We start from the raw sequence: 25,908 nt of genomic DNA on the forward strand, positions 1-25,908 counted from the left end.
GCACATGCATGTGTGGTATCTCTTATGGTTATAATACAACATGACAGGACTGTTTAGTGTATTGAACAATACCAACACAAATCCTGGTGGTTTTTTTGTTGTTGTTGTTGTTGTTGTTTTTTGCTGTGCAAGCTCTCAGTCGCCTAGCCAAGACCTTCTGCTGGCAACTGAAACGACAGAAGTCTTTCAACCAGAGGCAAGACTCATCTTCCGTTATGCCATGTTGGTGTTGCTCCACAGATGCTGGGTAGGAATCGACAATCACTTTTCAAACATCTGCGAAAAAATGGTTCTCACAGAATCCAGACAAATACTTTACTGTCAGAAATAAGGTAGCGTGCAAAAAGTGAATTCATGCAATGCAAGAGGACACATCAAAATGCAACAGTCATGTTAGGCTGACAACATTTAATAATGCTTTCTGAGTGAAAATAAGGGATATTGTTCAGTTTTGTATGATGCATTTTCTGGCAGTAGCATCTACAGTGATGATATGACTTGACAATGTAGTGATATGTACATCAGCTTTTAAAAATATGTCTCCTTTGAGAAAAAAAACATTAAAGAGCCTTTCCTATTTACATATTACAAATATGTGTGTGTGTGTGTGTGTGTAAGTGAGCATGCATGCTCGTTTTACAAATGTGTGTGTGTGTGTGTGTGTGTGTGAGAGAGATAGAGTGTGTATTGTATATGCAATGATACATTTAATTTAACAGTGCCCATTCCCATAAATCAAGTGCACAAGGTCACTTGTTTTATATCCTCCAATACAAACATCTCTGAATTTTGCTTCTATACAGTAAAGTCATTCTCTTTCCAAAAGTGCACTTGTAACATTATCTAATAAACTGAAATGTTATTTAAATATATTTCATAAAGCTACCAGTGATAAATCTTTAGGCAGCCAAATACACAAAACACTTATTAAATACTGTAATCCGTGATAATATCACATTATGAACTATTTTTCTGAATGTGTACACTGATGCCATTCTGATATGAACCCACAAGAAGGGTGAACTCCATGATAATGATATGACAATTACTGAAGTAGCAGCAGCAAATGCATGAGAAGGTTATTTGCTCATTTGTGAACACCTTCACAAAACGTCTCACTGTATGACAGCTTGGCATGAACTATGAAGTCATGATATATGACCCTGTTCTGCTTTCACAATACAGCTGGAGTCAAGAACAGTCACGTTACTCATCAACAGCTTTTGACAAAACAGCGGACAAGATACAATTAATATCCCAAGAAAATTTGAAAAAAAAAAAGGGTAAAATATACAGAAACATTCAAACTATTAGTACATCAACATTGCAGTAATCATCATATCAAAAGCTTCTGAAATTAAAATTAAAATTAAAACACAACAAGGGGAGGGCAGTTATTAGTGAACAAACTCCAAACTGGCCAGCTTTATGAATTCACACACTTGGCATACTATTTAGCAAAAGAATTGAAATAAATTAAAAAAATGAAGCGCAACATTTAAGGATATGACAGCCAACATACCACAAACTCCTGGTGTAACATGATCATGTTCTCCCCTGAGAGTGTCATGATCTCTGAAGGTTGCAATAAGACACCAGTACAAGAGGACATTTCTCTATGGTTCCAGAGACTACCGCAGCACAAGAACAGAACAAAAAACACTTTCAGATTCAATGTAAGGAATGACAAGTTAGGTCGTGGTTAATGTCTGAAAGATTTCACATGTGCTGTTTGGTGCTCAGGGTACAATGCAAAAACTTCAGATGTAATTGTTCGGCTAAAGCTGTTTATTTTTGTGGCAAAAGATATGACACACTGTAAGACTTCATATGAAGTATTTGGTTTTTTTTTAGTTGTTTTTTTTAAGTACTTTGGATTTAAGTGAAAGCTGTACAATAGTCTCAAATGTCCACTGAGACTCAAAAACAAAGAAACAAAATCAAAAAGCAAACCCTTGTGTGTGTAGCAAGAAGCTTTCAGACACTGTCTAGTCTTCCTAATTGTGAGTGACCACCTGCACTGACATACATCTGGCCAGCAAGCAAAGCAGTCAGAAAGAGGGAGCATCACTTATGACATGCACTGATAAGACACCACTGACTTCTTTCAGTTTCACTTTCTTGTTTCCTTTACTGATGGCACTGGATTTATTACGCTGTAGATAATTCTGTCTTTGTAGAAGTAGAAATTGGAATATATATATATATATATATTCCGATCACTTCATCATAAAGTGTTTCTTTGGGAGTCCAAACAGAGGACATCATGACATCCACACAGGGAATTTCAATAAAGCAATCCTTGCTTCGCTTCCTTGGAGCAATGTTCGGCTAGGGAAGTCTGGATCTGTAAGCAGTCCATGGGGAATCTTTACTGTGAGATTTTTTTTTTTTACTCCGCTGGTTGTGGAAAAAAGATAAAGGGAATGACTGACCTGGTGCGAAACAGCTGTTTGACACTGCTGAAGAAATAATATAGGTGACACAATGCTCTCGACAGGAACCAGACAAATGGTCAAGAACGAATCAGTCACGTCAGTGCCTGGCACCACTTCTGTCATGCATGGCTGTGAAAGGCTACAACGTCACATTAATTAACACCAGAATCACACACACAAATGAGCAACGGAAAATACAAGTTTCAGAAGCAAAGCACTCAAAAAAGTACCACCAGAGAGAAGAAGCAATCCACTGAAATAGAGACATGGCCTGGGGGTAAAAATTACAGGTATATATCTGCCATGAGATTCTGCTATCAGAGACAACTATCCAGCAATGACTTCTGGCAAGAAACCTGGAAAAACAACCTACATCAACAACAACAGCAACAGCAACATGTCATTTTATCTAATGTTGGCTTCTCAAATTTTCCATTGACTGGAAAGTTTTGCAGTCATATTCTCTGCCCCAACATTTACAGAACAACTTTTTGAAAATAGGAGAAATGCCTTCTATGTATCCGTTACCAAATTTACAGTAAAAGATAAGTAATTTTTGTCCACCTACTCCTCCACTTCGACTTCCAAGTAAACATCAAAGGAAGAGAGACTGCCCCCTGAAGACAACATCAAACATCTAACCTGCCACCCAGAAGACCACAGACACCACGCACACATTCTGGATGAACAAGGAATTCTACACCTGTAAGCAAAAACCACCACCACCACCATCCAAAGAAACACAACTTAATTGTTCTATTGACAATGATCATCCTATTTAGCACACAAAATTAAATGCAAATAAAAGACAACTGCTCCACGAAATCCATAACAAGCATGTTCCAAAAATAAAAGTTACTGGTTCAATAATCTGCTTCGCCAATTTCCTCTGTCTCAGAGGTGGTTGATTTGACAGGTTGTGGGCATATAGTGAATAAAAGGATAGAGGGCCACATAACTCATTATCAACTGAAATAAGAAAACCAGCTTGATGATATATACATATATCAGTTATGTATACTCTTTTGTCATGGCTGACAGGACACTGTAAGTCAGGTAAGTGACTGACACAAGCCACAGGATGATGACGTAGCAGTCCCGTGTTTTCGGACACAGATCACCTGTCAGGTGTGGGTGCCCGATACCTGGCTGTCATACAGAGACTCTGTTTAGGTTCACAGGATGACAGACCAAACCAACGTCCAAACAAAAATGTTAAGAAAAAAACAAAAGTTACCACACAGTGAAAGGCAATGCTCCAGCCTCTTGTAGCTGTGCACCCTCTTCTGCTCACACGACCACCAGTGACAGGCTTGCATGGACCATAACACATTCTGTGCATATGATCCATGCTCTGCAAAGGCATCCATCCAATGGCTTCCACAACACACAGATCCTATAGTTTCCCCCCTTCCATCCCCAAAAATGCTTCAAGCTCCACCAATTCTTTGTGCAGGCCTGTTGTGTTCAGTTTGCACAGGCACTGCAGCAGAAGACTTTTAATGCAACAGACATCTAAGCACTAGTTAAATCCAAGCCCAGTCTGGGTGTACCCACCCACCCATCCTTACCATTCCTCTTCACCACTCAAATCATGTGTTGTCAGGCATTTTTCAGTGAACATTTTGCGTAAAAAAAGCGGAGCCCCACCAGAAAAAGAGGGCTTACATTCAACGGAGTCACCAAAAGTTCCTTTCCACTTCTTCAAGGCCCAGCACACTGACGATCAACAAGTCTTCTGCCCGCGCAGATCCCCACACTTTGCACAGTGAAGTCAGCTTGCCATACCCACACTTCAAAAATGGTTTCCAAACACTGAACTCAACAGTCAACTGACTTGATCCACTTCACCCTGCTGACTTACTCTGCAGATCTGACTTGTCCTGCAGATGTGTTGTTTTCCCCCCTGACAAGCAGTTTTACTGAAACTCATCATCAGAGCTGAGCAGTGTGGTTTTCTCATTGAAGCGCTGCTTGCGGCCAGGGATTCCCATGGCCTGGGTGGGTGGCTGCTGCTGCGGCTGCTGCTGGGACTGCTGACCGGGGGCTGGGGGTGTGGGGGTTGTGGCTGTGGGGGTGGCAGCACTGACCATGGCAGTTCCATTCTGCTGCTGAGTGTTTGGCCGTTCCTGCTGGTAGTAGCCGTCTTGGTTCCAGCTGCTGTCTGCAATGTCGTCGTCACGGTGGAAGGGCACCTGTTTGGTTGGAAAACAAAACAAAGCTGTCGTTTGCTTTGATCTGATATACTGGTTCTTCTTTACTTTTCTTTGGCTTTACTTTCTTGTGGATTTATGTAAAATAAGGACAACTGGGCATACTGGAATGACTGCAGTCCCAGTATACACTGGTGGATGGTGTGTAACACACACACACACACACACACACTGCAGCCACACTCACTCACACACAAACTGTACACCAATGACACTCACACACACTGTAAGCACACACACTCACACACAAACTGCAACCAATGACACCCACACACACTGCAAGCACACACTCTCTCTCTCACACACACACGTACACTGTGCAACCAAACACACACTGCAACCACACACACACACACACACTCACACACACACTGCAACCACACACAAAAAATCACACACACTCTTCAAACCTAACCCCCTACCCCCTTCACTCACCCCCACACCCCCACCAATACCCCCCACCTCTTCAGAACCCTCCAACCAACCAACCAACCTGTTTGGACCCGGAGTGCTGTGTGTGCTGAGTGTACTGCTGGTACTGGGGGTGGAAGTTGTGGATGGCGTCCTGCATGATGTCACGGGGGTTCATGGTCTCCTTCAGCGAGGACGAGATGCTCTGCAGCGACACGGTGCGCCCATGCCCAGCGGTGGCAGGCCCCGAGCTGTAGACGCTGTGTGGGAAGGCGAAGCGCAGGGCCACGGCTGCCAGGAACATCTCCAGGCAGATGAAGAAGTTCTGCCAGCCGGCTGAGACCGTGCCCACCCCTACCTTGGTCTCCCCATCCTGCATGAAGATGGGGCTGATCACCCCTGACTTTTCCAGGATCGCCAGCACCACGCCTGTGGAGAAAAAAGGATACATCACCTTTTGTTAATACTACTACTACTAATAATAATGACAAGTATTCATACCTACCCTGTGGCTCTAAGCGCATTGTTCACCCCGTTTCCTGGGATAAAATTTACACCATGTTTTTGGTCATTCTGTTTCCTGGGTTAAAAGTTACATCATGCTTTGTTCACCACCCTGTTACCTGGGTTAAAAGTTACATCATGCTTTGTTCACCACTCTGCTACCTGGGTTAAAAGTTACATCATGCTTTGTTCACCACTCTGCTACCTGGGTTAAAAGTTACATCATGCTTTGTTCACCACTCTGCTACCTGGGTTAAAAGTTACATCATGCTTTGTTCACCACCCTGCTACCTGGGTTAAAAGTTACATCATGTTTTGTTCACCACCCTGTTACCTGGGTTAAAAGTTACATCATGCTATGCTTTGTTCACCACCCCGTTACCTGGGTTAAATGTTACATCATGCTATGCTTTGTTCACCACCTCGTTACCTGGGTTAAAAGTTACATCATGCTTTGTTCACCACCCTGTTTCCTGGGTTAAAAGATACATCATGTTTTGTTCACCACCCTGTTACCTGGGTTAAAAGTTACATCATGCTATGCTTTGTTCACCACCCCGTTACCTGGGTTAACTGTTACATCATGCTATGCTTTGTTCGCCACCCCGTTACCTGGGTTAAATGTTACATCATGCTATGCTTTGTTCACCACCCTGTTTCCTGGGTTAAAAGTTACATCATGTTTTGTTCACCACCCTGTTACCTGGGTTAAAAGTTACATCATGCTATGCTTTGTTCACCACGCCGTTACCTGGGTTAAATGTTACATCATGCTATGCTTTGTTCACCACCTCGTTACCTGGGTTAAAAGTTACATCATGCTTTGTTCACCACCCTGTTTCCTGGGTTAAAAGATACATCATGTTTTGTTCACCACCCTGTTACCTGGGTTAAAAGTTACATCATGCTATGCTTTGTTCACCACCCCGTTACCTGGGTTAACTGTTACATCATGCTATGCTTTGTTCGCCACCCCGTTACCTGGGTTAAATGTTACATCATGCTATGCTTTGTTCACCACCCTGTTTCCTGGGTTAAAAGTTACATCATGTTTTGTTCACCACCCTGTTACCTGGTTAAAAGTTACATCATGCTTTGTTCACCACCCTATTACCTGGGTTAAAAGTTACATCATGTTTTGTTCACCACCCTGCTACCTGGGTTAAAAGTTACATCATGCTTTGTTCACCACCCTGCTACCTGGGTTAAAAGTTACATCATGCTTTGTTCACCACCCTGTTACCTGGGTTAAAAGTTACATCATGCTTTGTTCACCACCCTGTTTCCTGGGTTAAAAGTTACATCATGCTTTGTTCACCACCCTGTTACCTGGGTTAAAAGTTACATCATGCTTTGTTCACCACCCTGTTTCCTGGGTTAAAAGTTACATCATGCTTTGTTCACCACCCTGTTACCTGGGTTAAAAGTTACATCATGCTTTGTTCACCACCCTGCTACCTGGGTTAAAAGTTACATCATGCTATGCTTTGTTCACCACCCTGTTACCTGGGTTATAAGTTACATCATGCTATGCTTTGTTCACCACCCTGTTACCTGGGTTAAAAGTTACATCATGCTTTGTTCACCACCCTGTTTCCTGGGTTAAAAGATACATCATGTTTTGTTCACCACCCTGTTACCTGGGTTAAAAGTTACATCATGCTATGCTTTGTTCACCACCCCGTTACCTGGGTTAACTGTTACATCATGCTATGCTTTGTTCGCCACCCCGTTACCTGGGTTAAATGTTACATCATGCTATGCTTTGTTCACCACCCTGTTTCCTGGGTTAAAAGTTACATCATGTTTTGTTCACCACCCTGTTACCTGGTTAAAAGTTACATCATGCTTTGTTCACCACCCTATTACCTGGGTTAAAAGTTACATCATGCTTTGTTCACCACCCTGTTTCCTGGGTTAAAAGTTACATCATGCTTTGTTCACCACCCTGTTACCTGGGTTAAAAGTTACATCATGCTTTGTTCACCACCCTGTTTCCTGGGTCAAAAGTTACACCTCCTTTTGTTTCTCCCGTTTTCCTGGGTTAAGAGTTACACCCATATTTTGTTCATCATCCTATTTCCTGGGTTAAAAGTTACACCACCTTTTGTTTACCCTGTATCCTGGGTAAAAAGATACACCATGTTTTTTGTTGACTTTGTTTCAAGGGTTAAAAGATACACCAAGTTTTGTTCACCTTGTTTCCTGGATTTAAAGTTACAGCACCTTTTGGTCAAGTTGTTTCTTGGGTTAAAAGTTACATCACCTTTAGTCGCCCCATTTCCTGGGTTAAAAGTTATATCACCTTTTGGTCACCTTGTGAACTTAAAGAAAAAAATTTTTTTTTTTACCTCATATTCTGACTCCCCAAGATTCAATCCCAGTACTGTTTTTCTGCCAACACCAGACAGTTGATAATGTTTTCCCAACCAACAACCAGTGGAGGAATAAATGAAGCTGAAGCCAGTGAACACATATGGAAGTAAAATAGCAGCTGAAGACAGATATGTGGGAGTATTTTTGTGTATGTGTGTGTGTGTGTGTGTGTGTGTGTGTGTGTGCGCGCGCACGCGTGCGTGCACTCATGAAACTGGTGTTAGATGTGGTAATCTGTCTTTTTTAGTTAATGATAGTTTGTTACCCACAACACTGTAGCTCAGAATAGTTTATAATAGGTGTGCTTCAATTTTTTTTTTTTTTTTAATAATTTTTTTAATCTCTCATGATTGTAACATTTACTAAAATCATTTTCCAACTTTCTTCCTATCACACATACTTACACTCATCCACATGCATACTCTCTCTCTCTCTCTTTAAAACACTGCAACGTGATGTGAACAACATCACGCACAAACATACACACACACAAACAAATCCCTTGTGATGAAAACATACATGTATTTATCTTCCCATTCTCTCCCTGATAAATGCCCCAAATGTCTGACAGTCTCTCTGGCTCCCAAACCTTCCAGCTACTCTGCCTGCCCAGTGATAATAGCTACCTTGCCAGAAGGAGAGAAAGATGACGGACTTGATGATGCAGAACTTGAGGACCGGGTCATAGGCGCTGAGCAGCTCCTTGGTAGCAAAGTAGAAGAGCAGGAGGGCATACAGGGCCAGGCTGACGGAGATGTTGTAGATGATGGTGATGTACAGGTAGCCACTAGCCGGCCTGCAAACACGGATCGACCCTTCAACACAGTGCTGTTTGCAACAAGACACTTTACCCGGTCTCCAATCATGGACAAAAATGAATGTTTCCTTTATTTTTTTCTCTTCTCTCTGCCAACCTTTCAAAATCACTGCTCTCTCAACAATAGACTGTCAACGATGCAGCGTTATGCCTGGATATCTGGACAAATCTGGGCTACCATTTCTACATGCCATGGAAGTGTTTATCTGAAAGTACCATTATATAAGATAAAAGACATGCTTCAATCCATAAATTCTTTCATCAAACCATCACTGATCTGTTAAAAACACAAACAACAGATTCTGAGCAAACCTGAGCCAAACATTTGTCAGTAGAAGGCTGTAAGAACAAGTTGTGTTTCTTTCAACTTTTGTTTGCAAAGAGACTTACAATATTTTGTGTTTTCCACAATACCATGAAGATGAATGATGTAGCAAAAGATTACAATGTCTGATCTTCTGAATATTTTCAACGCCAGCACAAATCTACCTGAGGGGTTTTGCTACTAATCTAATGCAGAGGTCATGTACAGATTAGGATTCTAACTGTGGAAAACATACACTCTTTGAAGTTTAAGATATTGCCAGAGGTGCACTCACGAGAAGTTGCCATCTTTGTAGTAACCAAACGCCTGCAGCAGCAAGGTCAGAATGGCCATCACTGGTTTCACAATACAGAACTGCAGTGTGGCCTGCAACAACACCCATTACATTACCAATACATGACTGCAATATGGCCTGCAACAACACAAATTACATTACCAATACATGACTGCAATACGGCCTGCAACAACACCCATTACATTACCAATACATGACTGCAATATGGCCTGCAACAACACAAATTACATTACCAATACATGACTGTAATATGGCCTGCAACAACACCCATTACATTACCAATACATGACTGCAATATGGCCTGCAACAACACCCATTACATTACCAATACATGACTGTAATATGGCCTGCAACAACACCCATTACATTACCAATACATGACTGCAATACAGCCTGCAACAACACCCATTACATTACCAATACATGACTGCAATATGGCCTGCAACAACACCCATTACATTACCAATACATGACTGCAATACAGCCTGCAACAACACCCATTACATTACCAATACATGACTGCAATACAGCCTGCAACAACACCCATTACATTACCAATACATGACTGCAATATGGCCTGCAACAACACAAATTACATTACCAATACACGACTCATCTTCGCATAATCCCAGTGCATTGTTCAGGCTTTGATAGCCTACTAGGTTTGTGTAAAACATTAACTTAATTCTTTTATGATGAAAACCACTCACGCAGTCACAAACATGCTTCCTCTGACACCAGTGTGCAAAAGCACACACTGATAAAACAACAGTTGACTTAGACTGGCTTTAACACAGCCATGTTCGTGCGTGCTTTTCACCTGACATTAGAGCAGAAGCCTATGAGGTCCCAGATAACCTACCTGCTTGCAGAAGCGGAGGAATCCAATGGTGTACTGGCGCCCTGACAAACAACACGTGCACCACAGCCAGCTGGACCTGAGGAGGACATAGCCACACACTTCATGTATCCTGTCCTTTCATTTAAAAAAAAAATTCATTTATTACATTGAATTAAGAGCAAAAAGCACATTTACCAAATGATACAAAGCAAACATTAACAACAGCAAGGAAAAAAAAGAGAGAGATAAAACAACAAAAGAATAAAAAGCAAATAGACAAACAAACAACAACAACAACAAAAAAACCCTTTAGTATGACCATTCATAATGATAACTGCATTAGAAACTGGTCCCAGCATGTAATAGAAGTACATATAAGTACACTATGTGAAAAATATCACCTTAGATAATGTTTTGAACATGTACATAATCATTATTATCATCATTCAACCTGTCCGTTTTATGCTATGCTGTGCAATGCTGTAAATGTTGTGCTCTGCTGTGTTTCAGTTTTATCATTTTCTTTTAGTTTGAACATTTATGTATGAGCCCATATTATGTGTATGAAAGCCACATGCAAGTACAGCTGCATTTTCCAGCTGCAAGAAGACAGTGATCTAATGCTGATGTGAATCGTTGACATGTATTTCAAAGATATCAGATGAGACCGAGCAAAACACTCAACGGTTAAAAAACCATATCCTCACTTGATAGGTTTCCCACGGATCTCAGACATGATGGAGCCTTCTCCCCCCAGGTACTCATAGCACAGACTGAGGAAACTGTAAATGACAAAGGCTGCAACACACAGGCCACACACTGCATCAGCTGTCTCATAGCAAACACACATCCACATACACACACAATGTATCATTTTCCTGAAATGTTCTCATATAGTTTATATCCATTTATCAAATAAAATATATTTGAGGGTAGCTTTTCACTTTCACTTAGTTTCAGTGGCAATGCCTTTTCCTGGAATTATTCACCATACTAATACATTATCTCACATCCATTTTCCATAGGTTTGTTAAACTTATCAACTGGAAAGGCATCTCTAAGAGCAGTTTGCTTTGCTTGAAAAATTTGTTTCCCAGACTGTGGTTTGTCGTACTGTGTGCAAGTTGTCTGCCTTGTTGTGAGGAAACAGCTTGCGTCTTTCAAATCCTCTGAATTTCATGACATTCTATTTTAGAATTTTTTTTTTTTTTTTACTGCAACATCAAAAAGCATGATTAAAAAGATATATATTATTTTCCTGAAAACATTCACATCATTTGCTGACATATAAGGCATTACTATATAATACAAGCTGTTTGGATTTGTTTTCTTGGATGCCATGAATGCACCATTTAGTATAAGATTATTGTGTCAGAATCATCAAAATCAAAACTCACCCTCGTAACAGTCTCTGATGCTGTCAAAGTAGACATAGTAGTTGTCATTGTTGAAGAACATAAGAGACAGGAAGGAGTCAAAGGAATAGATGGGGACGATGAACAGAACACGAACAATCCATCGCTGCTCATTTGGACAGGTGTAATATCGTAGATGAAGATAAATCTGGAGACACACATATGCATACAATGGTATCATAAGTTACAAATGCACATAAACCAGCAAGTTTTGTTCTGTAAGGTTTAAAGCTAGCTTTTATTACACACACACAATGTACAAAGTAACAATGTGAACGGATAAGACAGCTCTGTATATCTGTGTGTGCGTGTGAGCATGCACATGTGTGTGCACACATGTATGTGCACGTGAGTGTATGTGTGTGAGTGTGTGCGTGTGCATGCGTGAGTGCATACGTGAGTGCATGCATGAGTGCATGTGTGTGTACAGCAGCAAAAAATTTATTTCAAAACCATGACTCCACACACATCCCCCCAACTAAAGACACATACATACACCTCCCACAGTCACAGAGACAGATAGACAGACTGACAGAGAAACAGACAGGCAGAGAGGGAGAGAGGGAGGGAGAAAGAGAGAAACAGGAGGAAGGAAGCATCACCATCCTCCCACCCTTATCAGTGAGTGCTACTGACAGGTCATTATCACCATACGGCCCCAGGTATCAGCAGCCCTGATGAAGGCCAACCATCCACACACCATTAGCCCTTCCCTTTCTATCCCCTCCTCCCCCAGGAAAAACAGCTCCAGCCGTTCCCAGACGGCCACTTCTCCTCCTCTTCATTAGGCTGGCTATTGGCAATGCATTGCAAAGGAATCCTTCGTTACTACAGCCATGCCAGTCTCTCATGTTCATTTGATACCTCTGTCCCCTTTCACTGCTTTAAGAGGCGAGGCCAGCATCAGAGCTGTCCAGAAATCAAGCCTGATACTTTGTCCTCTTTCACTACTGCTTTATCAGGCACCAGTCTATGTTGTCTCCCAATCTCATCAGACAGCATTCTACACTGCCCAGAAATCAAACTTAAAAAAACAACAACCCAAAAACAACAGATAGATCAAGAAGAATGAGAAGAAAAATTCTTTATTCCACAAGGCAATGCTGAACAATTTCAGATGGATGCCTTTTCTACTGACTGGTTCATGGTACTCCACAGATTATGCTAACCGGCAAAAGGAAATATTCAGTCACATTCAGGATGTCAGTAACACTCAAATATTAAAGATGAGCAAAAAGACAAGAAAGATAAGACAGGCAGACAGTTGACAATACAGTGGTGAAGAACTGATTCCCAGGTTATGATGGATAAAACAAAGTAATACCAACACTGAAGACAGGCATTTTATTGCAAGTATGTTGCTGTAACTATTATTCTAATTCTTTAACAGTATGCGGCACAACCTGAACTGGCTTAATTTAGGTCTGTTCATACTTGACTGCCAAAAGAACACACACACACACACAACACACACTAAATTTGACAATGAAAAAAGATTACTAATTTTTCATCAAAAAGCAACTCTTTCAGTCTTTGCTACTATCAGAAACTGTAGCTGAACAGTCAATCAGTCTTAAAAATCCTAAAACTGCCATTATAAAATAATGACTAAGTATTATCTCTCTCCCTCTCCCCTCTGCACCCTCTCCCTCTGTCTCACATGTACCTCTCTCTGAATCTCTCAAACACACACACACACATGTGCGCACACCCATGCACACACACACACACACACACTCTGAGGGATCACGGTGAAGAATTCAGTGTCTCTGTTCAGCATCTTCTGCTATTCTGAATTGCATTAGGCAGAAATAGGAGAAGACAAATGATGGACAAATAATCTGATTACGGGATACACTTCTTTTTTTTTTAATGGGACAGACATTGATGTCTGCTCGCTGCATTAATTATCATGGACAAAATTGGAGATGATGATAAACAGATGAACAATAATTTAATCAAGGGACGGGGACTGATGTTCACTTTTTCAGTTTTAATGGGGAATATTTTGATGATATGTTGAATGATCAATTACAAACTAAACTGTCCTTTTTGCAGAACCAGGTCTGTGAAGACTCTATTTTCTTATTTTTTTAGCCCTAACCTTTAAAATGGTGTTCTTTCCAGTTTCATGCAACCAGTCAATTAATGTAGCACACAATTAGCACCCTGAATGTTATGGAGTTCACTGAGTGCTTCATTCGACTAAAATCAGTATGATGTGTACACAGAACAATTGAAAGCAGATGACAAATAAAAGGTATCACAGTTAAAGAAAAAAAGCCTTAATACTCTGTTTCTACACACACACACACACACACACACACACACTCAAGTAATTCAGCATAGCATTCCTCATGAAAATGCTTTACTGCTGCTGTCTGGAGAACAACCACTCCCCATGGGGAAAAAACCCCCCACCTCTCCTAATGCCCTGTCTGGGAACTGCAACCTCAGCAGGTCTCAACATCCCCCAGTCATGCCACAATTCTCCTCCCCACCCCCACCCCCCTTCAGAACCCTCCTTCCTTTTTCCTCCTCTTCTATGTGTCTGTGGTAAACTTTAACAATCATTTTCTCTAGAAATACTCAGTCTGTAGACATCAAATTTGGCTTAATTCTAATTATAGTAACAATGCGCCTCAGGGAAGGGCACAAAACATAAAGAAGCCAGAATATTTCCACCATAAGGTTTCTGTTACATTATTATTTCTTATTCGCAAAACTTAGTGTTTTTATGTGAAATACTGACACACTAATTAATACTACATAACAGCAGTCAATTTATCTTCTTAAAAAAAAAAAAAATTTAATATAGAAAATACAAGAGCATAGACTATCTTATAAATATTCAGTAGTAATCACAAGTAATTGTTCACAATATCACTGAAAGGAAGTGAAGGAGTCTGCTAAACCTTATTCAGAAAATAATTTATGCACAGGCCTCATTACTTACAGCATAATGTCCATGAATGACTTTCAAAATCAGCAGATCTTGCTTTTTGCATAGAACTTTGGTCTGAAGGAGACTGTTACACTTTGCTTGAACTATTCATGCACCACTGAAGAGTTTTTTTTTCACATGTCAAATTTGTTCGATGCAAAATGACCAAGCCAGTTTGAGAGATAATTCAGAGTGAGTTTTAAAGGGTTCCACCAATGACACATTATTTTCTGGTGTTCATGCTAAAAATATAGAGCTAAGTGAGGTTCGAATAGGCTTGGATATTTCAGTCAATGACTTCAGCAGTGTACATACCTCAGGTCACTCTGACCAGTCACAGAGAGGACGGAATTTATGTAAAATCCACTAAACAGGATTTGTTTAAAAAATTAAAATTAAAAGAAATAAATGGGCTTGTCCAGAGTGATTATCATGTACATTACACATCAAAGATGTCATTGGTGATTACTTTTTTTTAATGATCTGGCAAAGTAAGAAAGTTGTTATGAAGACAAGGGAAGTTTCAAACTTGATAGTTCTATGATTGTAAAATAATGAAAAGCTGATTGATGAGGGCTGCTCAACATAAAACTGTTCTCTTCCCAGCAAGCAATTTCCGCTTCGACAAACTTGTTTCTGATGTCGAGTTCTGATGTTTTTCATTTTGTTGTTCTTTACAGTTAAGCGGAAGTCACGTGTGAGATATTAAGGGTTTGCTTCTTGTTTTTAATTATTTCAAATTCAGTTATTACACAGTTTATCTAAGCAACAAAGTTTGTTTACAAAAAAATCACTATAACATATCTTTTGAGTCAGTGCTTGCAGCCCCTACTCTACCAATCAAAAGTAAACAATTTTTTAACATCAAGTTCTTTACCGTGGGAAACTGCAAGTCTACGATAATATCAAAATGCATGTAATGCATGCAATGATTTATGTGGGTAAACCTGCCACATGAAATGGACAGCTCCTGACAGCCACACATAAAACAGAATGGTTTATTTCTGCATTTTAAACTTTACAGTTTCAACACAACTGTGACACTTTGTAACCTTTGAGTGCAATGCTCTCTAATCAAAAACATACATGATCTCATGCACACCCAAACATACACACATGCATCAATGTTGCACACCCTGCCACACACACACACACACTCTCTCTCTCTCTCTCATGCGCATGTTTTACCTCTGATTCCCTCCACCTACTGATACATTAACCCACAAAAACACACATACACTCACATTGACAAGCTTCTTCATTGTATTAATAATTATCCTGAACACACACACACACACACACACACACACACACACAGGCACACACACACACACACCACTCTGAATTCATATACCCAACACACAAACTGTACAAACAAACGAGAGGCTTTACAAAGATGACAATCACTCTCAACAGCAGAACATTTAGCATTCTAGTCTAAGCAAGCAGCTATGGTCCTAATGGCCAGTTCACGGCAGGGCAGGCAATACAAACAGTGCCTGCAAGGAGATAAAACAACAACACCAGCTGAGGCAGCTCTGGGAAGAATCCTGAAGCAATTCACTGCCACACACCGATCAATCCTGTGTCTGTATTGCATCACCAAGTGTTTTAACTGTGTAGATTACGGACCCCTCATTATTGTGCTCTGCCCAGGCCCGTTATCTTTGTCCATTATCTTTCTCTATTATCTTTCTCTGTATCCCTTTCAGCTGACCTGCAATTTACTAGAGAGCAGAGATGGGAATGGTAGACACAGGCACATGCTATCAACCACAAGATATGATATACTTTCATAAAAGAAAAGTAATAACAAAAAAGAAAAAAAACCCACTGTTCTAGGGATGGCATGCAGGACAAACACTTGAATTTGACAGGTGTATTATCATGCACACAAGCTTTCACTAATTAGCCATGTGAAGATACTGATCTTTGATCACTGAACTTCAATTACAACGTTTTGTGCAAGAAGCCAAGAAGATCGAATCAGTTCCTGTCAAAATGGTTTACATATTGTTCATCTGCCACTTGCAACAACTGATAAAATGTATGTTAAATTCAAACACACACACACACACACACACACACACACACACACACACCAATCAGACTAGTCATGCATACTCAATCATGGTTCACACATATTGGTTGAAAATCAATGTGACACCAAGAAAGTTGTAACTAAAGGGCAGACATGCAGACAGGACCAACAGAGATTGAGGGAGAGGGCAAGATAGAATGAACACAGAGAAAGAGACAGACAGAGAGAGAGAGAGGAGAGATGGGGGGGGGGGGGGGGGGAGGGGGGGGGGGGGGGGCAAGGGAGGGGGGGGGGCTGATGGCAGAAAAGAAAGACAGAAACAGAGTGAGAGAGGGATGACAGAAAAAGACGAGAAAGACAGACAGAGAGAGGAGGGAGACAGAAAACAGAAGAGTAAAAGCAGGTCTGGGTCCTGGACTTCATCACAGCTCTAGCAGCAAGTATCCGTCTGCCAAGTGTGGAGTAAGAACAGCAGTGATGACCTGTCAAAGGCATGTGTCCCTGTCCACAGTCCCCTCACCCCACCCCATCCCGCCCCCACCACCCTGCCCTGTCCATACTACACCCTATCACCCTGCCCATATAACACAGCACTGTCAAGACCACCAACATGGCTCCTGAAGCTGTTGCTGCCAGACCTCCAGGGACAGACAAGTATTGATTTGAGAGACTGGCACACCCCACCATCACCAGAAAGCGGGAGAAAGGTGCCTTGTCCTTTGGGGGTGTGGGGGAGAGGGAGGAGAGGGGGGGAAAGGGGACCATGGCTAGCTGTCTTGTTAATTACTGTGAAGCCAGGAGCTAGATTTTAGGGCCTGTGGTGTGGGAAGTGGGAGAGGTTGGGGGTGGGGTGGGGGGAATCAGTGCTGTGAGACCAGGAAGGTGTGCCTGGTGGCAGGGAAACATCTATTTTTCATGGGCCTACTTGTTCTGGTACTGATATCGCTAACTTTATTACAATGACCACTTGGACCAGCAATACTAAAACCTGTCACATGAGTCAGCATATGTACTACATAGTACATGTGCATGAATGTCCACAGATGCCCACACGTGCATGCACACACGCATACTGACACACAGACACACACATGCAGATACTGTATATTTACACTAATACATGCACATGTAGAAAGAGGTTGAGAAAGAAAGAAAGAAAGGAGGGAGGGAGAGAGAATGGGGAAAGAAGGTGGAGGGTGGAGAGAGAAAGGCCAGGGGAAGGGAGGTGAGAGAGAGAGAGAGAGAGACAGACAGACAGACAGACAGAGAGAGAACTCAGAACTCAAACCTTTTTATTCAAGGATTAAGATTTTGTGCCATTCTTCCAACCTGTCCTTGCTAATCTACATCAGTTACAACGGCACACATATACATTAAATGAAAAGGAGAGAAAGAGAGAATCAAAAAGAAGAAAAAAAAAAGTCCTGCAAAAGAATATGATAAAGAACAGACACACGCACACACACACACACACACACACACAAACACAGATTGACAAGAGAGAGAGAGAGAGAGAGAGAGAGAGAGAGAGAGAGAGAGAGAGAGAGAGAGAGAGAAAGTCTCAGAAACTGATGGAGAGGTCTACAAAGACAGAAAAAGACAGCAGCAAAATCAGAGTTACTTTCAAAACCTTAAGAGTTGAACCTTCAATATTTGTGACACTTGACAGGAAAGGAGGTGAAAAAGAGAGAATGACACCGAGAGAGCTAAGAATTTTCTTCAATCACACAAGGACTGAGATTTTATTTTCAGACATACGTTACACAATCAGTTCTCTCTTTTTGCAAATATCAAGTGCTTACAGTATCAGATTTGAACATACACACACATAAGCATGCACTCATGTGCGCCCCCCCCCCCACACACACACACACACACTCACACACACAACCTTGTACTTGAAAAGAAACAAGCAAATCATGAACATACCGAAACAAGTCCCCTTTTCCCTACATCCTCATCTCAGCTGTCCATCATTCTGAGTAGCTCTAACCGAAAAAAGTATCTCTAAGCTCATCAATGTCAATGGGTGAAATGGAATCCTGAACAGAGCCCTTCCAAATAATGTCTCTGGTTAGTTCAACAGCCTGATTCATATATTTTATACAAAAACAGGGGAAATGCCTTGATCAGTATGTCAAAACAGTGCAGGTTACAGTGCACCAATCTAGAAAATTCTCACTGCTGTGTTCATCCTTGTCTTTTTATCCTTCCACGTCTTGCAGTCTCTATTCATCTACTTCCAGCAGCTGCTGACAAACTTTATTCTCTGTCACAAGGTTGTGTGTCTGGTTATCAAAAAAAAGAAAGAAAAAAAAAGAAAAGAATTCAAACTGTTTATATGTTATATAAATTCAAGTTTACAAATTAGCATAACTGCATAAACATTTGAATTAAGCAACAACTTAATGAGTACATATCAAATAACCATCCAGGTACTTTTCTCCCTGAAAACAACTGTATATGAAATCCACTCTTATTTCCACAGATAACTCTCATTTCCACAGATTTAGTAAACAAATGTATAAAAAAAAAAGTGATGAAGCACTAACCAATCCATCTTTCTACATTTACAACCATGCATTACATTATGGCATTTTCATACACAGATTTGGGCACTTGTCTGTAAGCTTATGATAAAATATTTCACATCAAGCAATCAGTGAATCACACACCTACAAAAGAAGAGGTAAAAAGGCATGATCTGCTTCACATCTGGAAATATTTTCCTTGAATCTGAGAAAAGCAGACACTGATAATGGATCTATCCTTATGGTTAAACCAGACCGTCTTTTGTTCATGATTGTATTTAAGCGTTTTCTCCAATTTCTATTCTGTACCAGTTAAGGCAGCAAGAGATGTTGAACAGACACGAAATACGACTTTATATCATAAATGTGATGCTGTTACTATTGAATACTTTAATAAATTTTCATACTTAACACAAGATGTGACCTCTGTGTGTGTGTTTGTGTGTGCACGCACGCGCGCATGCTTGAGCGCATCTTTGTTTTGCCTGTATGCACATGTGGGCCTCTCTTGCCACCCTCCCTTCTTCTTGTATCTTCTTAGTAATCTTAGCAGGTAGACAGAAACACTAAAAAGATCCATTCCTCCTCCAATAACAGAACTGTGGAGGCCCAGTGAGAGATCTTTTCAAACAACCAACCTCTACCGCTACCACAAAACAAGAGATTAATCAGCTTATACAGAGAGCTCTACTCACTACTCTTAGTTCATGACAGGTATATTGGGTTTCTGTTTCCTTGACAACACACCAGCTACTACAGTACTAGTAACACTTAGCCAGCAGCATCCTTTTGGCAACCCTTGTAGACCCTTTTTTATTTTTATTTAGATCTACACAAATGCACACGTGAACACATAAACACATAGTCTGTAGGTATTAACACCTGCACTCAAAAACTGATTACATCATTGAAAAATATTTAGCTGCCCTCTGACAAATGAATTAAACTTTAAAGACATTTTTGTTATAAGATTACTGAGAGTAGTAAAATCAATGTGTGTGTGTGTGTGTGCGCTCGCGCGCGTGCATGCGTGCCCTTAGGGCTTAGTAAAGCCCTTTTGGACTGCTCTTGAAAGTGTGAAATACCTATCAGTGTATCAGGCATTACAGATCGTTTTGAAACTTAATGCTTTAAGTTAATGAGTATAAGTTGGCCTCTTGAGACTTGCTAAAAATGTGATCACTCACATTAACACCTTGTCTCAATAAACCTTTTCCCTACAGCTCCAACATATTGAAACTGCTTTCTGCCATTTCATGCTCCACCTGTACTATACCAGCATATGGTTTCAGACATGCTGGAATGTTTTTATTTTGAAAGTTTGTAAAGGACATAAAGTGAAATACAGAATAAAAAGTGGAAAGTGCAGACTTGGAGGGAAAGTATTTGAATTTTCTTTTCCCCCGGAAATATAGAATGACTCAAAAGTGGATAGTACAGACTATGCAGGAAAAGTATTTCAATGTTCTTTTCCCTATGTTTAAAACTTATTCAACTGAATCAAAACACCCCAGAATATGACTGAAAGATACATCTGCTTAATGCTTTTTAAAATTATTTTTATTTTTATTTTTACTGGTACAGTGGTAGTTGTCACACTGGGGAAACAAACAGTGGTACATGTAAAGTGACATATTATTTTATGATGATGTTCGAATATTTTTTTGTAAAAATGTCACCAGCAACTGTTTTATATGTCCAGTGAATCTGTTCTTCCTCTTGACAGTCTTGATTTATTTCATACATACATGAAAGCACTTAATAGTCAATGAGCATGTAAATTAAGTGAAGCTAACTTTAGTTGCAGCACAGTGATTTAAAAGTCAAAGATAAATTTATTCACTGTTTTCTTTTTCCTGTACCTGCTACTCTCAAATGCTACAACAACCATGTGGACAGAGTTCAACAAATAAAACAACAACAAATCAATTTCCATTTTCTAACAATAATGGTAACAAAAGGCAGAATCAAACTACCTGCACTTGAAAGAAAAATGTATTTCTTTACTCTTTAGTACATTGTAAAAGCTGATTTCATTTGGTGATGCATTAAGACTCATAACTATATCAGACAGACACATATCTAAAATTTATATAGTCTATTGATCCAGGGGCCAAACCCTCCCCTGTGTGTGTGTGTTGTTGTTTTTTTATGATTATTTACATTTAATTACAACAACAATAAAAACTATGATAGTGTATCTGAAACAAATTCTTATAGTACTAAAAAGTAAAAAAGGATAAGAAAGGCTTAAAAATGGAAAGCTTAAAAATGGAAGTACAACATGTCTATCCACGGTTTCCTCCCACCCTATTTTGCTGTGCCAGGAAATACCAGGGATTCCAGGTCTGGAACATGTGCAGTCAGTCTGTTATGCCAACCTCTACGACTGCAGCACTTGCCGCAAGTTTACATTAAGAAAACTAAATCTTGCATTTTAATCCCTGAAGTTAAAGGCTGGAACCTTTTTCTTAAACATTCTATGTAACACATACATTCAGAAACATTGCAGATTTCTTCATATTATGAACAGATATGTGACACATGTCAATGTGTGTGTGTGTGTGTGTGTGTGTGTGTGTGTGTGTGTGTGTGTGTGTGTGTGTATGTGTGATCATCAGCATCAGTGAGAGAGTATGGGTGCATCAGCATGTTGTGAGCACAAGTGTGTGTGTAAACATTCATGCGTGTGCATTCACCTGTATCAATGCATGCGCATAGGTATCAATGTGTGCATGCCCATCATATGTATACATGTGCATTCTTTTGTTTAACATCTGTCCACATCTATCCATGTATGTGCATACACACATGTGCTTGAGTATGCCCATGTGCATGCTTGCATGTGTGAAAATATAAGAGTAATGTGTTGTAAAGGAAGAATGATTTAAAATATGCATAACATTTTTATCAAATTAATGAGCTGTGTTCCAGTGATTATCCATGAGAAGAACAACAAAGTCTGAGTGACCGATTGCATATACCGACTGACTGATATGAATAACCAACTGGTTGATCTTCCTTTACAAAGTCAAGTTCACAAGTTATTCACACACACACACACACACCACACACACACAGATGTATGCACACAGAAAAAAGAGCAAATATTTAAGAACAAAAAGTCTAAGCTACCACACACATCCTCAAATGTAAGGTAAAAATGTCATTTCACCAATGTCTAGCACTTAACTTGAAATGAATCTAATGATTCTTTCATGCTTTTGCTGATGACTGTCAAAGGCCAAGAAGAATCTGAATAAAGTCTTATCCTTATGCATATAACGGCTTTGTTAATCACTAAGCCGTGTGCACACTATTTTGTATACCTTCTTAAACCTGGCAGGTAATTAACATATTGTCATGGGGTTCAAGTATGGTTAAGTGTTGCACTGAAATGAATGGAATTCATGAACCCCTGATTCACTGACCTTTACACGTACTGTCTAGTAAATTATGGTAATGAACAATATTGACAGCTTTCATTATCAGCTGACTAAATAGTGACTACAAGAGATCTTTGGGCTCAAATTCTTCTTCCTTTATGACACATTTCATCATTCACTGTGCATGATGGTGTACATGTTGCGTATCAGTGCAGGCATTCACTTGTGCATGTGCATATATCATATTCATAATGTGAATAACTTAAAAAAAAGCGCTGTGTTAATAATACATTATGTATATTCATAGTTATGATAGTGTAAATAAGGGTTATGTTTTTGCATTGCTTTTTTTCTCTTTTTTTTTCCTCTATGGCATCAAAAAACATCTGGATTAAAAAAAAAAAAGAAAAAAAAAGAAGTCTGCCTTCTTGTCTCTTCCTGCAAATCATGGAATCAAACCCTTGTGTCACAAACCAGTGATCATATAGCTTTTTATTAATCTTATTGATAAAAAGCCATTCTTGAGGCAAAGTCTAGACCTAATTTATCTACTAATTATAATTTTCTTTTAAAACAAGAAAAACATTTTGGCAGGGATTCAAACTGACAGCCCTCCAGTGCCATTAGTCCTTCTGATGGCATGATAAAAAATCTCTGCATTAGCCCGCTAGTCGCAGATATCTTTACTGTTGCTGGATGCTGCAGTTTGACTAACCTAAAATCTGTGATTTTTGGCCCCTCACTATCAGTCATGTGGCCCCTTGCTTTCCGAACTAATTTGAAGATCTGTCATGATCTCCTGTAATGAAACCAAGCATGTTCCTGAAATCTGTGGCCAATTACCTGGTGAACTGTAATGAGAATGGCAGCGAAGGCGAAGGTGCCAGCAATGCCCTGGGCGGCAGGGGTCTGAAGGAAGATGAGAGGCTGCGTCACATTGATGTTGGCAAAGTTTGTGGTGTTGGACAGCACTGATGGTGTTTGGGAAGTATTGGCAGGACTCGGGGTGGGGGTGGGGACCATCATGCTTGTTAGCAGTGTGGTATTCAGCAAAGTAGGGGTTACACTAGGCTCTTCTGTGTTCGGCGAACTCATCTGAAACACAAAAAGGCCAACAATTTTTAATGCATGCTGGCTGAGGAATTTTTAAAGCACTAAGCAGCAGACCCTTAAACTAGTTAAAGTTACAAATGAGAAAAAAAGTCTCAAAATGTCTGGACTTTTCAAAAGATCAGTCTTCTTTGCATTCACTATTAGTATTACACAGTCTGCGTCTGGTGACAAATGCAGCTACCTTCTCCAGATCCTGCTGTATCTATTCATGTTCAAAAATGTGAACAAACTCAACTTCATAAAGAAACAATTACAGGACATTAATTTACACTAAATTTTAACTTTAGTTCTGATATCACAATGTATCTTTCCCTGAGCAATAATGCACCAGATAAAAGCACTAGTTTATAACCTGACAACAGGAAACACTTCTTAACAGTAACAGCAACACATATACACCCTTAACAATGTTAATAACTGAATAAACAGCATATTCCCTTTTACAAAACCTCATACTTAGAATAAGATGTTGAAAAAAGAATGAAAGACTCAGAGTCAGAGAGAGACAAAATCAAGACATCAAAGAAAACACAACAAAATGAACTTGTATCAGTAACTGTATCACAGGAGAACAAAATCAGGCAACCACACAAAAACATTAATGATTATGAATGATTAATGCTGTCACACCTGCCACACACTCCTAATGGTCCTAAGCACAAGAATACTGAGTAGTCAAGATCTGGATAAACGCAGTATAATATACAAACACACTCTAACAATAAACAAGGGAAATCAACTATTAAAAGATCTCTACATTAATCTAAAAGTCAGATCAATGGAAAACAGATTGGTTTATGTCGAGTCCAAGTGAAGTTTTTATTACAAAACACACACTTATGCATACACATTCTAATCAAATCACTTAAAATGTGAACACAGAAACAAGGTAGGATCATAACTAAATCAAAGAAGAAAGATTTGTTTACTTTTTTGTTTAACAATTTACACTCTAATAATGTCCACAAGGGACAAAACACCATTAATCAACTTTATGCAAAGAACAACACTGCAGTCCTTATTCCAGGAACTGTTGGTGACTGGTTCATCATGTCAGTTGGGATCTATCAATTTAAAGCTGTCTTCTATCTCGTACATATACAGCACTCTTCAACATCTTCCCTGGAATGTATAATGGCTGATGACTGATGACTGATGGCCTGGAAGGACATTCTGGCACTATCAACATTAGAGGACGTACCATTACAAATCTTGTTCATAAAATTCATGGGCTGGCAGGCAGAGAGGAAGAACTAGCGAAAATGGTGAATTGCTTGGGCGAAGCATCAATCAAGTATGGAACAGCGCTGAGAAGACAAAACTCATGACAAACAGCATGACAAGATCCAGCCACCAAAATCACTGTCAGCAGTCAACAGCTGAGAGCAGTGAAGCATTTTAAGTACCTTGGTGCCATCATCAGTGTAGAACTAGAAGGGTCCAAGGCTGAAGTACTGGCAAGAGCTGTGCAGACTGCAACAGCACTGGCAAGACTGAAGCCCATAATATATCATTAAATGGAGAGACAAGAACATCAGTGTCAGAACAAAGCTGCATGTGACTCCTGGACTCTTTCATGTATCAGAGCTTCAGAGAAATCTGTGCATCTAAGCAGTGGAAATGAGATGCTTCATGAGATTCCTGCACAGATATAGATCTACAAGACCATATAACAAATGAAGTATAAAAACCATCAAACACTGAAACAGCACACTGATCAGTGTGAAAACTGACTGACCACAGTGAAAAAAAGGAAAATGAGATGGTATGGCCACATGACAAGATGCGATGTGCTCTCCATGACCATCCTTCAACTTCAAGGAACAGTGCAAAGGAAAAGGAGACCAGGTAGACAGCAAAAGAAGTGGGCAGACAACATCACTGATTGGACAGAGAGGAGCTTTGCCGAAACTCTGGCCCTATCTCACCACCACCAGAAATGGAAAATGTTGTGATGCATTTACCACTGCAGTGCCTTCACAACCAATCCAGGTTTTGGGACCAGTGACAGTGAGAAGGTCAACCCCCATCCCACTTTCCCTAACAAAATTTTTTTTAAGCAAAAAAGTTATATTCTTCAGCAAATTTAGGAGAAAAACAACAAACTAACTTCTTGATCCTGGAACTAGTGGAAGTCTCAAGCAAACTGGTAGGCAATATTCAGTTTTCCCCATCAAGACGAAATAAGCGTTCACAAGGTGCAGACATTCATTCTGCCAGTTACAGAATTAAGTGGAGGGGAAGAAACATGGATAGCC

At 40.1% G+C, this 25,908-nt stretch overlaps 1 protein-coding gene across 1 annotated transcript in view; it reads right to left on the bottom strand.

Moving 5' to 3' along the window:
- Positions 1 to 25,908, bottom strand: part of LOC143292396 (transmembrane protein 184B-like) — a 27,638-nt gene continuing 1,730 nt past the window's right edge. The window contains exons 2-9 of the mRNA XM_076602627.1: positions 23,381 to 23,632; positions 11,618 to 11,783; positions 10,928 to 11,018; positions 10,242 to 10,317; positions 9,359 to 9,450; positions 8,569 to 8,738; positions 5,145 to 5,491; positions 1 to 4,633 (exon numbers count right to left, since the gene is read on the bottom strand). Of these exons, the coding sequence (XP_076458742.1) occupies positions 4,358 to 4,633; positions 5,145 to 5,491; positions 8,569 to 8,738; positions 9,359 to 9,450; positions 10,242 to 10,317; positions 10,928 to 11,018; positions 11,618 to 11,783; positions 23,381 to 23,632 (1,470 nt within the window). The 3' untranslated portion in view covers positions 1 to 4,357. The remainder of the gene's footprint in view (positions 4,634 to 5,144; positions 5,492 to 8,568; positions 8,739 to 9,358; positions 9,451 to 10,241; positions 10,318 to 10,927; positions 11,019 to 11,617; positions 11,784 to 23,380; positions 23,633 to 25,908) is intronic.

This window comes from Babylonia areolata, chromosome 18, assembly GCF_041734735.1.
Source record: "Babylonia areolata isolate BAREFJ2019XMU chromosome 18, ASM4173473v1, whole genome shotgun sequence".
Lineage (NCBI taxonomy): Eukaryota > Metazoa > Mollusca > Gastropoda > Neogastropoda > Buccinidae > Babylonia > Babylonia areolata.